This window comes from Pongo abelii, chromosome 1 (assembly GCF_028885655.2).
Source record: "Pongo abelii isolate AG06213 chromosome 1, NHGRI_mPonAbe1-v2.0_pri, whole genome shotgun sequence".
Classification (NCBI taxonomy): domain Eukaryota; kingdom Metazoa; phylum Chordata; class Mammalia; order Primates; family Hominidae; genus Pongo; species Pongo abelii.
This window is the reverse complement of record NC_071985.2, coordinates 21,280,502-21,294,765: the sequence shown is the minus strand read 5'-3', so window position 1 is coordinate 21,294,765 and position 14,264 is coordinate 21,280,502. Positions and strand designations below refer to the sequence as shown.

The 14,264-nt window shown below is 49.1% G+C and overlaps 1 protein-coding gene across 20 annotated transcripts in view; it reads left to right on the top strand.

Annotated features, from left to right (window-relative positions):
- OBSCN (obscurin, cytoskeletal calmodulin and titin-interacting RhoGEF) overlaps positions 1 to 14,264 on the top strand; it is a 168,352-nt gene that overhangs the window by 103,723 nt on the left and 50,365 nt on the right. For 19 of the 20 annotated variants that reach the window (XM_063724835.1, XM_063724833.1, XM_063724832.1 and 16 more), the window contains 7 exons: positions 810 to 1,082; positions 1,672 to 1,947; positions 2,431 to 2,718; positions 2,859 to 3,140; positions 3,851 to 4,224; positions 6,348 to 7,218; positions 8,333 to 8,611. In XM_063724835.1, the coding sequence (XP_063580905.1) occupies positions 810 to 1,082; positions 1,672 to 1,947; positions 2,431 to 2,718; positions 2,859 to 3,140; positions 3,851 to 4,224; positions 6,348 to 7,218; positions 8,333 to 8,611 (2,643 nt within the window). The remainder of the gene's footprint in view (positions 1 to 809; positions 1,083 to 1,671; positions 1,948 to 2,430; positions 2,719 to 2,858; positions 3,141 to 3,850; positions 4,225 to 6,347; positions 7,219 to 8,332; positions 8,612 to 14,264) is intronic. The other variant, XM_063724816.1, reaches the window with a different exon arrangement.

The following is a 14,264-nucleotide window of genomic DNA, read 5'->3' as shown; positions in this document are numbered from 1 at the left end:
AGGCTGCGGGCACCCGCGTAGTGGCCCTGCTGCAAGTGCAAGGTGAGGCCGCCTGGTGGGCAGCCCCAGGCCTGGGGCAGCTTTGGCACAGCTTGGGCTGTGCAGTGATAGTGGAATGGCAGGTAGTGTCCGGTGGCGCTGGGACACAGGTGGCTCGGACAGGTGGGAACAGACCCCGTAGGTGGCAAGCTTGCTGCACCAGGAGCTGAGCTGTGGGTAGGCACGGCATGCACAGCTGCTGAACTTGTGGCTTCCATGAAGAATGTGTGGCCAAATTCGAGACTCCTACACGTGAACCCACAAGAGAATTAGAAAGGGAAGGGAGAGTGGAGGGCAGTGGATTAGGGAGGAGGTCTCTGGTTGTTGTGAGTCTGAGCATGGCATCCCAGGGACCAGGCAGCAGGTCTGGTAGCTCTGTTTGGGGGTGCAGAGAAAGGGGGATGTTTCCAGACCCTGAAGCTGCAGCAGGGCCATGGTGGGTAAAGCATGGCTCTGAGCCTCATGACTGTGTTTGAGCCTGGTTGTGCCGTTGGCGAGTTTCTAGTCTTGTGAACACCTGTGAGGTTTCTCACCTGTGAGGTCAGGAGCCCAGTGCCAAAGTGGCCAGGGCATGGTGGTGGTGGTGGGGGAGTGCTGGGTGACCACAGAGGCAGGCACGGGTGGCTCCACCCTGGACGCTGAGTGCTCGCCTCCACATAGCTTCTGGGGAGGGGGCATTTTGTTTGGCTTTTTGTAGTTTTCAGGGCACTCCCAAGGGACGTTGGGACCCTGGAAGCACGGGCATGGTCTGATCCTCCCTCTCCCCGCAGCCAAGAACACGGTGGTGCGGGGGCTGGAGAATGTGGAGGCACTGGAGGGTGGCGAGGCGCTGTTCGAGTGCCAGCTGTCCCAGCCCGAGGTGGCCGCCCACACCTGGCTGCTGGATGACGAACCCGTGCGCACCTCGGAGAACGCCGAGGTGGTCTTCTTCGAGAATGGCCTGCGCCACCTGCTGCTGCTCAAAAACTTGCGGCCACAAGACAGCTGCCGGGTGACCTTCCTGGCTGGGGATATGGTGACGTCCGCGTTCCTCACGGTCCGAGGTGACTGCGCTGTGCTGGTGCGGGGCGGGGTCAGATCCTTCCCACTAGAGACTGCGGTGGGCGGGCGGCAGAAGGGGCGGGGCTGGGGGCTGTGGCTGCAGAGGGGACGTCAGTTAGTCTCCGAGACCCTCCCGCAGGAGGCTGGGCCGCTGGAGCTGCAGAGGGGCTGAGGCCCTGGGAACGGCACAAGGGGCAGGGTTCGCCAGGGGCTGGCCCTTCCCACCTGAGGCCGGGAGCCACCCGCTCCGCAGTGGGTAGAAGCCCCCGGGGCCGAGGCCCAGGAGGGGTGGAACGGTGTGGGTCGCCCTGCGCTGAGACCAGAGGCCCTCCGGAGCCAGGAGGGGGACCTGTTGGTCTCTGGGACCCACAGGAGGCTGGGTTGAAGGCAGGCAGGACTGGGGGCCAGACGAGAGGTGTCTCCCGCGGGAGGCTGGGCTGTCTTCGGGAGAGGGGCTTGCTGGGGCTGCAGGTGGGGAGCATCGGTCTCCCAGACCCCTCCCACCCACGCAGGTGGGACGAAGCGAGGGTATGAAGCCCAGGCCCTGCTCCGGCCCTTGCCCTCACAACCTTTCCTTGGGCACACCCGCAGGCTGGCGCCTGGAGATCCTGAAGCCTCTGAAAAACACGGCGGTCCGGGCCGGCGCGCAGGCCCACTTCACCTGCACACTCAGCGAGGCGGTGCCCGTGGGAGAGGCGTCCTGGTACTTTAATGGCGCGGCGGTGCAGCCAGATGACAGCGACTGGACTGTCACCGCCGACGGCAGTCACCACGCCCTACTGCTGCACAGCGCCCAGCCCCACCACGCCGGGGAGGTCACCTTCGCTTGCCGCGACGCCGTGGCCTCTGCACGGCTCACCGTGCTGGGTGGGTGGTGGGCGAGCTCCCTTTTCCCTCCCCTGCAGGTCGGGTCTGGGGCGCGCCCCACCTCCAGAGCTCGCGAGTGCGTGGGTGACCATCCTGGGCTGCGATCTGCAGCATCTGCCCACTCCAGAGCCTGGGGTTGACTGCCTGCGGATATGGGCCTGACCATGGGAGTCTGGGAGGTTGCTCTTGGCCAGGCATAACCATGCATGAGCCTACCACCCTGTGGATTCCTAAGGTCAAGGTCCCTTCATCCTGCCCCATCTCCCCCTCAGCTCCCCTGACTCCTAATGTAGATCTGAGCCCAGCTCTGGGGAGACAGGAGGTACAGAGACTGCCAGGGGCTCTCCATGCTGGGTGGGCTCTGGGCACATATAGTCTCCATGTGACATGCACCTGCAGCCAGTATCACAGCCCAGTGGCTTCCAGAGGGACTGTTGGTGCTGACAGGGAGCCACCCCCCTGACCGGTCCCCCTTTTCCCCAGGCCTCCCTGATCCCCCAGAGGATGCTGAGGTGGTGGCTCGCAGCAGCCACACTGTGACACTGTCTTGGGCAGCTCCCATGAGTGATGGAGGCGGTGGTCTCTGTGGCTACCGCGTGGAGGTGAAGGAGGGGGCCACAGGCCAGTGGCGGCTGTGCCACGAGCTGGTGCCTGGACCCGAGTGTGTGGTGGATGGCCTGGCCCCCGGGGAGACCTACCGCTTCCGTGTGGCAGCTGTGGGCCCTGTGGGTGCCGGGGAACCAGTTCACCTGCCCCAGACAGTGCGACTTGGTGAGTTGCTTCACTGGGGTCTGGGGAGTTCACAGCCCCCACAAGCTGGAGGAGGGAGGGGTCCCCAGGGGTGGGGCCTGCACCCTGGGTGCATCTTTGCTGATGGGGCCTGTCCTCTGTCCATGGACGCTGTTCCCCAGCAGAGCCACCGAAGCCTGTGCCTCCCCAGCCCTCAGCCCCTGAGAGCCGGCAGGTGGCAGCTGGTGAGGATGTCTGTCTGGAGCTTGAGGTGGCAGCTGAGGCTGGCGAGGTCATCTGGCACAAGGGAACGGAGCGCATCCAGCCCAGTGGGCGGTTCGAGGTGGTCTCCCAGGGTCGGCAACAGATGCTGGTGATCAGGGGCTTCACGGCAGAAGACCAGGGCGAGTACCACTGTGGCCTGGCCCAGGGCTCCACCTGCCCCGCGGCTGCCACCTTCCAGGGTGCGTTGTCCCTCTCCTTCCAGGTTCCAGGGTGGGGAGCTCTGGTGTGGGGGTGCAGCTTGGCCTTCGTCTCACAGGCTTTCTCAGGGAAGGGCTGAGGGTCCTTTTGAGGACCCCATCACATGGGAGAGACTGAGGCTCCATAGGGAGATGCAGCAAACCCCATGTTGCAGAGCCTTGATGGCCTAGGCCAGGCTGCCTGTCCCTGAGCAGGTCCTGGGTGGTGCAGCCCTTGGTTCTCCTATTCTGGTCCCTTTAAGCTTCTGGGCCCCTGCACACAGACATCCCCTGTACTCTGAACCCCCTGAAACCCCCGGTGTTCCGATCCCTCCCACACTCTGAGGCCTGTCCCCTGAACTCTGAGCCTAATCCTCCCTGCATGGCAGCCAGCACCCCCATGAGTCTAGGCACTCTATCCCAGAAGCAGGGCTAGAAGGGCTCAAATCAGCCCAATTTGCTTTTGCAGAGTCCTTTCCTGTTCCGGTCATCACATACCCTATGCAGGGAGGTAGACTGAGGCCCCACTCAAAGTGGGGGAGCTGAGGCTGAGGGGCTCTGAGACTTGCAAAGATTGTGCCATCTGAAGTAGCTAGTGCCAGGTGGGGAGAGAGGCCTAGCAAGGCCACAGCCCAGCTATATACTGATAAGCAGCTGAGGTCTGGGGTGATGGCTCTGAACTATCCCACTGACTGGTCTTTTGCCTTCCTCAGTGGCACTGAGCCCAGCCTCTGTGGATGAGGCTCCTCCTCAGCCCAGCCTGCCCCCCGAGGCAGCCCAGGAGGGTGACCTGCATCTACTGTGGGAGGCCCTGGCTCGGAAACGTCGCATGAGCCGTGAGCCCACGCTGGACTCCATTAGCGAGCTGCCTGAGGAGGACGGCCGCTCACAGCGCCTGCCACAGGAGGCAGAGGAGGTGGCACCTGATCTCTCCGAAGGCTACTCCACGGCCGATGAGCTGGCACGCACTGGAGATGCTGACCTCTCACACACCAGCTCTGATGATGAGTCCCGGGCAGGCACCCCTTCCCTGGTCACCTACCTCAAGAAGGCTGGGAGGCCAGGCACCTCATCACTGGCCAGCAAGGTGAGCACCCCCAACTTGGCCTGCAAGGAGAGGTCTGAGACCTTCACCATCTATCCATCCATCCATCCCTCCATCCACTATTCATCTATTTGCCATTCATCCACCCATCTATGCATCTACTCATCTATCCATCTTTTCTTCCATTCATCCACTCATCTGCCATTCATCCATCTATCCATGCATCCATTCGTCCATCTTTCCTTCCTTCCATGTATCCATCCATGCATCTTTCTATCCATCCATTCATCCATACACCATTCATCTATCCATCCATCCATGCATCCATACACCATTCATCTATCCATCCATCCATGCATCCATCCACCATTCATCCACCCATCCATGCATCCATCCATCCATCCATCCACCATTCATCCATCCATCCATGAATGCATCTTTCTAGCCATCGTTCATCCATCCATCCACCATTCATCTGTCCATCCATCCATGCATCCGTCCACCATTCATCCACCCATCCATGCATCCATCCACCTACCATTCATCCATCTGTTCATGCAAGCATCTATCCACCATTCATCCATTCATTCATGCATCCATCCATCTAAACCACTCATCCACCCATCTATGCATCCATCCACCTATCCTTCCTTCCATCCACCCATCCACCCATCCACCATTCATCCATCTATGCATCCATCCATCCATGCATCTACCCATCCTTTAATTCATCCAACTGCCATCCATCTATTCAGGCAACCGTTTTTCCATCCTTCCATCCTTGTACCTAATCAATCCATTTATACATCTGTCTTTCCTTACTTTCATCTGTTTATGCATCATCTATCTACCATCCATCCATCCATCCATCCATTCATCCATCCTTCCATCCATCCATACACGATCCATCCATCAATGCATGCATTTATTCTCTTCTGTCTGTCCACCATCCATCCTTCAATCCATGCATCTGTCTATTCTTCCTTCTATCCATCCATCCATCCATGTATCCATTCATGCATTCATTCTTTCTTCTTTTCATCCACCCATTTATTTATGTGTCCATCTTTGTTTCCTTTCATCTATTCATTCATCTGCCATCTATTCATCCATATGTTCATCTTTCTTTCCTTTCTTCCATCTATCCATCCACCATCTATCCATCCATTCACACATTCCTCCTTCCATCTAGTCATCCATCCACCCATCTGCTATCTACATACTCATCCATCTATCATCTATTCACCATTCTGCCATCTGTCCATAATCCTTCCATCTGTCCATCCATGCTTGTATCCATTCATCATCCATCTACCATCCTTCCATTTGTCCGTCCATGTATGCTTCCATTCTTCCTTCTTTTCATCTATTCACCCATCCTCCTATCTGACATGCATCCGTCTACCCACTATCCATTCATGTATCTACTCACCATCCTGTTATTCATCCATCTATCTACCATCCACCCACCATCCTTCCATTCCATTCCATTCATCCATCCATCTACTATCCATCTGCCACTCCTGCACCTGTTCACCTGTTCATTCATTTATCTGTCAGCCTGTTTACCCACCTATACAACCATATAACTCCATCCATCTGCTGTTTATCATCCATCCACCTACTCATTCACCCATCCATCCACCATTCGTCCATGATCTATTCCTGTACTTGTTCACCTGTTTGTCTGTTTATCTCTCAGCCTGTTTCCATACCACCATCTGTCTAACCATTCACTCATCCACCAGTCACCCACCCACTCACTCATCCATCCATCCGTCCATCCACCTGTTCTCCCATTCAACCACCATTCATCGATGTATCTCTCCATCCACCCTGTGTCCATCCATTCATATACACATCTGACCGTTAAAACTTTTGCCTGAAGAGTTGGAACTGGTCTCTTTATGGTGTTCTTCACAACCCTGTTCATCCTGGTCTGAGTGACTGTGTAAAGCGATTTCCAGGAAGTGGGCTTGCTTTTTGGAAGGTGCTGTCAGACATCTAGGTCAATTGAAGCTAGTGTGGGTCCAGTTGGTAGGAGGAAAAAGGGCATACTGGAGCAAGACCTGGAGCTGCCCTTGCCATGTGTTCGACACCTGTCATGCCCTGTTCCTGGCCTCAGATTCCCTATCTCACCATGACGTCAGGCTCTGTGCCCACAGGTTGGGGCCCCAGCAGCCCCCTCTGTGAAGCCACAGCAGCAGCAGGAGCCACTGGCTGCTGTGCGCCCACCACTGGGAGACCTGAGCACCAAAGACCTGGGTGATCCCTCAATGGACAAGGCAGCTGTGAAGATCCAGGCCGCCTTTAAGGGCTACAAGGTCCGGAAGGAGATGAAACAGCAGGAAGGGCCCGTGTTCTCCCACACATTTGGGGACACCGAGGCACAGGTGGGGGATGCCCTGCGGCTGGAGTGTGTTGTGGCTAGCAAGGCAGATGTGCGAGCCCGCTGGCTGAAGGATGGTGTGGAGCTGACCGACGGGCGGCACCATCACATCGACCAGCTTGGGGATGGCACTTGCTCTCTGTTGATCACTGGCCTGGGCCGTGCTGATGCTGGCTGCTACACCTGTCAGGTGAGCAACAAGTTTGGCCAGGTGGCCCACAGTGCCTGTGTGGTGGTCAGTGGGACAGAGAGTGAAGCCGAGAGTTCCTCTGGGGGTGAGCTGGACGATGCCTTCCGCCGGGCTGCCCGGCGGCTGCACCGGCTCTTCCGCACCAAAAGTTCGACTGAAGTTTCAGACGAGGAGCTCTTCCTGAGTGCAGAAGAGGGCCCTGCAGAGCCAGAGGAGCCCGTGGACTGGCAGACATACCGCGAAGATGAGCATTTCATCTGCATCTGTTTTGAGGCGCTCACTGAGGCCCGCCAGGCGGTAACTCGCTTCCAGGAGATGTTTGCCACACTGGGCATCGGGGTGGAGATCAAGCTGGTGGAACAGGGACCTCGGAGAGTAGAGATGCGCATCAGCAAAGAGACCCCCGCTCCTGTGGTACCTCCAGAGCCATTGCCCAGCCTACTGACTTCTGACGCCGGTGAGTCTGCACACTGCCTCGGTCTGGGGTCACGAGCCAGGGTGCAGAGGCAGGGAGAGGCAGGGGAGAAGGATCCAGGCTAGTCGTGGCCAGAGTCTGCTGCAAGCTCAAGGGGTTACCTGTGCCCACCACTGGGCTCTTCGCAGGTGCAGCCCACTGAGGTGTGAAAAGCCCTGACTTTGAGATTAAGTAGAGCTGAATTTGAACCTCAACCCTGTCTCTTACTAGCTGTGTGCTTTGGGGGAAGCTGCTTAGCATCTCTGTACCTCAGCTTTCACATCTGTGAAATGAGAATGGGAATGCAGTTGTACGTTGATATACACAGAGGATGGATTTCAGAACCCTCATGTGTACCCAAATCCACACATACTCAAGTCCCCAAATCAGCCCTGCAGAACCTATATATATGAAAAGTCAGCCCTCCCTATACAGGGTTTTGCCTCCCACAGATGCTGTATTTTTTGATCCATGTTTGGTTGAAAAATATCCACATATAAGTGGACCCATGCAGTTCAAATGCATGTTGTTCGAAGGTCGTTTGTATTCACTCTTTAGAATTTTTTAAAAATGAGACTCTGAAATGTAACCTGTATAAAATGCTGCACTCCTCATGGTCCAGTCTGTATACCATTTCCCATTCCAGCATCTAGGAGTAGTTAAAAAGCCATTTCCTTATTCGCTTGTGTCTCTCTAGGAATGTTAAAGAGGGTATGATGAATGACCCACAGTGTTATTTCTTGAAACTTCTCTCCAATTTTGAGCCTCTCCCTTGCTTCAAATCCCTCACCTACTCCTCCTGGACTTACAGGCCACACAGTCTTTATCTTTGCTTTACCTCCCTTTTCCTCCCTGTTTCCAGCCCTTTATCCCTTTTGCCTCAAAGTAGCTTGGGAACCAAGCTGGCAAACAGAATTCTTAGAGAACAAGGAAGAGAGAGAGGCTTAGTAGGCAAAGATACCGTTCTGTTTAGCTGTCAGGGTCTGTGAATGCTCCCATATGAATGATTGTTCTGTACATCATATGTGTCAAACCATTCATCTGGTGGCAACTTGCATGTATGTGGCAGCCGGACGTGATCATTGTTCCCTGGGGCTAACTCACCCATCTATCCCAGCCCCAGTGTTCCTGACCGAGTTGCAGAACCAAGAAGTGCAGGATGGGTATCCTGTGAGCTTTGACTGCGTGGTGACAGGTCAGCCCGTGCCCAGTGTGCGCTGGTTCAAGGATGGGAAGTTGTTGGAGGAGGATGACCACTACATGATTAATGAAGACCAACAGGGTGGCCATCAGCTCATCATCACAGCCGTGGTGCCAGCAGACATGGGCGTCTACCGCTGCCTGGCCGAGAACAGCATGGGTGTCTCCTCCACCAAGGCTGAGCTCCGTGTGGACTGTGAGTACTGCATCTGGTTTGGTGTCTCCAGGGTGGGTGGTGTAGAGGCTCCTGAGTTGGTCTTGAGGATAGTTCAGAGAGCATTTGTCTCAGCCCAGGCAGGATTTGGGGCCTCAGTGTCGTGTGGCTGATGGAAAGCTCTCTGGGAGCTAGGGCCAAGACAGGCCCCCAGTCTGGAGCCCCTTGGGGTAAGGGGTTGAGGGATCTCATCTCTGTGAGAGGCATCCTGGCTGGGACAGAGGCTCAGGAAGATTTGGAAGTGGACCTCATGGAGTAAGGTGAGGGGGTCAAGAAGGGTGAGTCCAGCCTACCCCAACCACTCCCTTGAGGTCCCTTTTGAAGGCTGTCAGATGGCTTGATCAGGAAGCCTCTCAGGAGAAGCTCAAGGGCATGGTGAATGGTTCGTGGCACTGTGGCATTATGAGAAATATTTATTTGACCTTTGTCCTCATTTCCTGACACAGAGCTTCTAAATCCCTTGGAATTTCCTGGGTGATAGGAGCATCTTTTGTTCTAATAAGGTGACTCTTGGTGGGTCCCCAGTTAGCTTCAGGATGACGGGTGGTTTCCAGAAAGACTAAGCCTTTATTAGAAGCCCAAAACTTTCAGCACTACCTCCATCCTCTCAGGAGGGTGGGGATGCTGGAGATTAAGTAATTTATCTTGCCTGTGTGATGCAGCCTCCATACAAACCCATAAACTAAGATGTTTGGGTAGCTTGCGGGTTGATGAACACATGGAGGTGCCAGGATAGTTGTGCAAAGTGCCGCTCCTCTCCCTCACACCTTGCCCTATGTATCTTTTCCATGAGGCTATTCCTGAGTTATATCCTTTATAGTAAACCATTAGTAGTAAGTAAAGCACTTTTCTGAATTCTGTGAGCCGTTGTTGCAAATTATCAAACACAAGGAAGAGGGTTGTAGGAACCTCCAATTTACAGCCATTCAGTCAGAAGTATGGGTGGAAATCTGGGACTTAGAACTGGCATCTAAAGTGAGAACATACTTGTGAGATTGATTCTGTTAATGTTTAGGGTCTGTGCTAACTTTGAGCAGTTAATGTCAGAATTGAATGGATGTGTTGTACATCCAGTTGGCATCAGATGTGTTGTGAGTGAAAACAGCTCAGGCACAGACTCTGGAGCCACAGAGTTGGGTAAAATCCTGGCTCTGCCACTTACCAGCTATGTGATCTGGTAGAAGTGACTTTATCACTCAATGCCTCAACCTCCTCATCTGGGAAATGGAGATCATGGAAACTGTCTTGTGGTATAGCTATGAGAGTTAAGTGAGTTGATTCATGTAAAACATTTAGTAGAACAGGCTGGGTACATAGTTAAGCACAAATTGTTAGCTGGTATGCAAGGCAGTTGTTGGGACAGGAGAAGGGTGCTGTATCTTTCAGCCTGACAAAGTCTCACTGAGTCCTCCAGCCTCTGGCTGGTACAGGCTGTGAGATACTAAAGAAAGATTTCTTTTCTCTCTCCTGCCATCCGCTTCCATGTTGAGCCTGATGCCACAGGCCAGGCAGACAGTTTTGGAGGTGCTTTGGGGCTGGATGTGCAGCCATGGGATGGCCCTAAGGTAGAACTAATAAATGGTTTCAACAAGATCACAGGATACAAGATTGACATGCAAAAATCAGTTGTATTTGTATATACTTAAAATGAACACATGGAAACCAAAATTAAAAACACAATAATATTTATAATAGCTTCAAATAAAATTTTTTTTAACTTATGTATAAATTCAACAAAACATCTACTGGATCTGTATCCTGAAAATTACAAAATGCTGATGAAAGACAACAGAAAGGACCTAAACAAGCGGAGAGACATACCATGTTCGTGTATTGGAACTCAACATAGCTAAGATGCCAAATTGATATATATTAATGCAGTTCCTATAAAAATCCCAACAAGATTTTTTTATATACACAGATGAGCTTGTTCTAAAACGTATATGGGAAGGCACAGAACTTAAAATAGCTAAAAACCATTTTGAAAAACAAGAATAAAATGGGAAGAACCATTCTACTTAAGATTTACTATTTAGCTAAAGTTTTAAAGACAGTGTGGAATTTGTAGAGGGATTGACACATAAATCAGTGGGACAAAATGGAGAATACAGATTTAGACTCATACAAATATGTCCAAGTGATTTTTGACGAAAGTGCAAAAGCAATTAAATGGAGGAAGGATAGAATTTCAACAAATCTGGTGCTGGAGAAATTTGGACATGTATAGGCAAAAAATGACCCTTAACCTAAACCTCACACCTTATATGAAAATTAACTCAAAATCAATTGCGTCCTTAAATATACAACTTTTAGGGAAAAAAATGGCAGAGAATCTTTAGGATCTTAGGCTACAAAAAGACTTCTTAGACTTGACACTTAAAGCACCATCCATAAAAGGAAAAATTGGTAAACTGGATCTCACCAAAATTGAAAACTTTTGCTCTGAGAAAAACCCTGTGTAGAGGATGAAATGTTACAGATTGGAAGAACATGTTCACAAATTATGTATCTTGTAAGGGACTTTTATCTAAATAAATATAAAGAATGCTCAAAATTAAGCAGTAAAGAATTTTAAAAATCCAGTTGTAACATGGGCAAAAGACTATCCAGTCATTTCATGGGAGAGGATATGCAGAAGGTAAATAAGCATATGAAAGATGTTCAACATCATTAGCCATTAGAGATATTCACGTTAAAACCCCAGTGAGATATCACTGCATAAATACCAGAATGGCTACAATTAAAAATGGTGATAGCACCAAATGCAAGTGAGGATACAGAGAAACTGGGGTCATTCATACATTGCTGGTGGGAAAGTAAAATGGGCCAGCCACTCTGAAAACTGTGGCAGCCTCTTACAAAACTAACCATGTGCTTACCATATAACCCAACAATTTCTCTTTTTTTTTTGGCATTTATACCAGAGAAATGAAAAAATTGCATTCAAACTAAAACCTGCACCCAAATGTTCATAGCACCTTTATTCCTAACAGAGCCAAGGGCTGGTAACACCCGAAATGTCCTTCAATGGGTAAATGGTTAAACAAACCACCTATGTACATCTGTTCTATGGAATGCTACTCAGCCATAAAAAGGAACTATTGATGTATAATAACTGTGATAAAATTGCGTCTTACTACATAAAATTAAATATATAAACATACACTCAATTGTGTTCTTGTAAAACTTTTGAAATCTCAACAAAATCAATGGATTGCATCAATGTCAGTCTTCTAGTTGTGATATTGCACTGTAGTTGGTGAGATATTGACATTGCAGGAAGGTGGATGAAGAATAAATGGGATCTCTATATCGCTTCTTAGAACTGCGTGTGAATTTACAATTATTTCAAAATAAAAAGGAAAAGGAACTATCAAAGAAAAGTCAATGATCTTAAATAAGAACTTATATATTTATCCACATCATTCCATTTCTGAGTGCTTCATTCCGTTGTGTAGATCTAGATTTCCATCTGATACCATTTTCCTTCTGCTTGAGGACATCTTTTAATATTTCTTATAGTGTGGGTATGCTGGAATTCCTTCAGATTTTGTGTGTCAGAAAATGTCTTTACTTCACTTTTGTTTTTGAAAGATGTTTTTCCTAGGACAGTTTTTTTCTTTCCACATTTTAAAGGTGTTGCTCCACTGTCTTCTAGCTTGCATTGTTTCCAATGAGAATTAGGATGTCATTCTTATCGTTGATTTTCTGTACATAACGTGTCTTTGTATAAGGATTTAAAACTTTTTACATATTTGCACACCATAAAATTCATCATTTACCAATGTTCAATTTAGTGGGTTTTAGTATATTCACAAGGTCTGTGCAACCATCACTTCTGTCTAATAATATGTTCTGGAATATCTAATTCTGGAACATTTTCATCATGCCTGAAAAGAAACCATTAGCAGTTACTCCCCATTCTCCCATTCCCCCAGCCTCTGGAAATAACTAATCTACTTTCTGTCTCTATAGGATAACCCATTCTGGACATTTTCTGTAAATAGAATCCTACAATACATGGCCATTTCTGTCTGCCTTCTTTCACTGAGCATACTGTTCACAAGGTCCATCCATGTAGTGGCATATATTATTATCGTGCACGTCTTTTATGGCTGAAAAATATTCCATGGTATGTGGAGTATTTATGCATTTATTGCGTGGCATTTATCCATTGGTTGTTTTGGCTGTTATGAACAGTGCTGCAGTGAACATTTGTATATGAGTGTTTGTGTGAGCACGTTTTTAATTCTCTCATGTATATACACCTAGGAGTGGAATTCCTTGGTCATGTGGCAACTTGGTTGAACTCCTAGAGGGACTACCAAGCTTTTCCACAGTAGCCACATCATTTTACGTTCCCATCAGCAATGTACAAGGGTTTCAATATCTCCACATCCTTGCCAGGACTTGTTATTGTTCATCTTTTTGATTATAGGCATCCTAATGGGTATGAAGTGGTATCTCATTGTAGTTTTGATTTGCATTTCCCTAGTGACTAACAATATTGAACAACTTTTCATGTGATGGTTGGTCATTTGTATATCTTTGGAGAAATGTCTATTCAAATCCTTTGGACATTTTAAAATTGGGTAATTTGTCTTTTATTTTTGAGTTGTAAGAGTTCTTCATATATTCTTGATACTACAGTCTTATCAGATAAAAGATTTTCAAATATGTTCTCATTCTGTGGGTGTCTTTTTACTTTCTTGAGAGTGTTCTTTGAGGCACAAAAGTGTTAAATTTTTTTTTATATAAGGTCTTACTCTGTTGCCCAGGCTAGAGTGCAATGGCATGATCCTAGCTCACTGCAGTCTTGAACTTCTGGGCTCAAGTGATCCCCCTACCTCACCCTCCCAAGTAGCTGGGACCATAGGTGTGTGCCATTATGCCCAGCTAATTTTTTAATTTTTTTTGTAGAGGCAGGGTCTTGCTATGTTGCCCAGGCTGGAGGGCAGTGGTATAATCATAGCTCACTGTAACCTCAAACTCCTGGCCTCAAGTGATCCTCCTGCCTCAACAAAGGTTTTAAATTTTAATAAAGTACAATTTATCTACTTGTTCTTTGGTTGCTTGTGCTTTAGCTGTCATTTCTAAGAAACTGTTGCCTAATCCAGGGTTATAAAGAGTTACACCTATGCCTATAGTAACTCATATATTTAAGTCTTTGGTCCATTTTGAGTTTTTTTTTTTTTTTTTTTTTTGTATATGATATGAAGTAAGGGCCCAAGTTTGTTCTTTTAATGTGGATACCCAGTTGTCTTAGCACCATTTGTTGAAAAGACTATTTTGCCATTGAACTGTCTTGGAATTCTTGTCAAAATTTGATTTTCTCTAAATGTATGGGTTTATTTATGGACTCTAAATTCTGTTTCATTGATCTAAATGTCTTTCATTATGCCAGCACCACACTGTCCTGATTACAGTAGCTCTGTAGTGGGTTTTGGAATTGGCAAGGTAAAGTCCTCCAACTTCCTTCTGTTTCAAGATTGTTTTGCCTTTTCTGGGTGCCTTGCATTTTCATATGAATTTTAGGGTCAGCTTATCACTTTCTTCACAAAAACTCTCTAGGTATTTTTAAAGATTTTTTAAAAAAATAACTGATTATGAGTAATTTGATTATGATTTTCTTTGG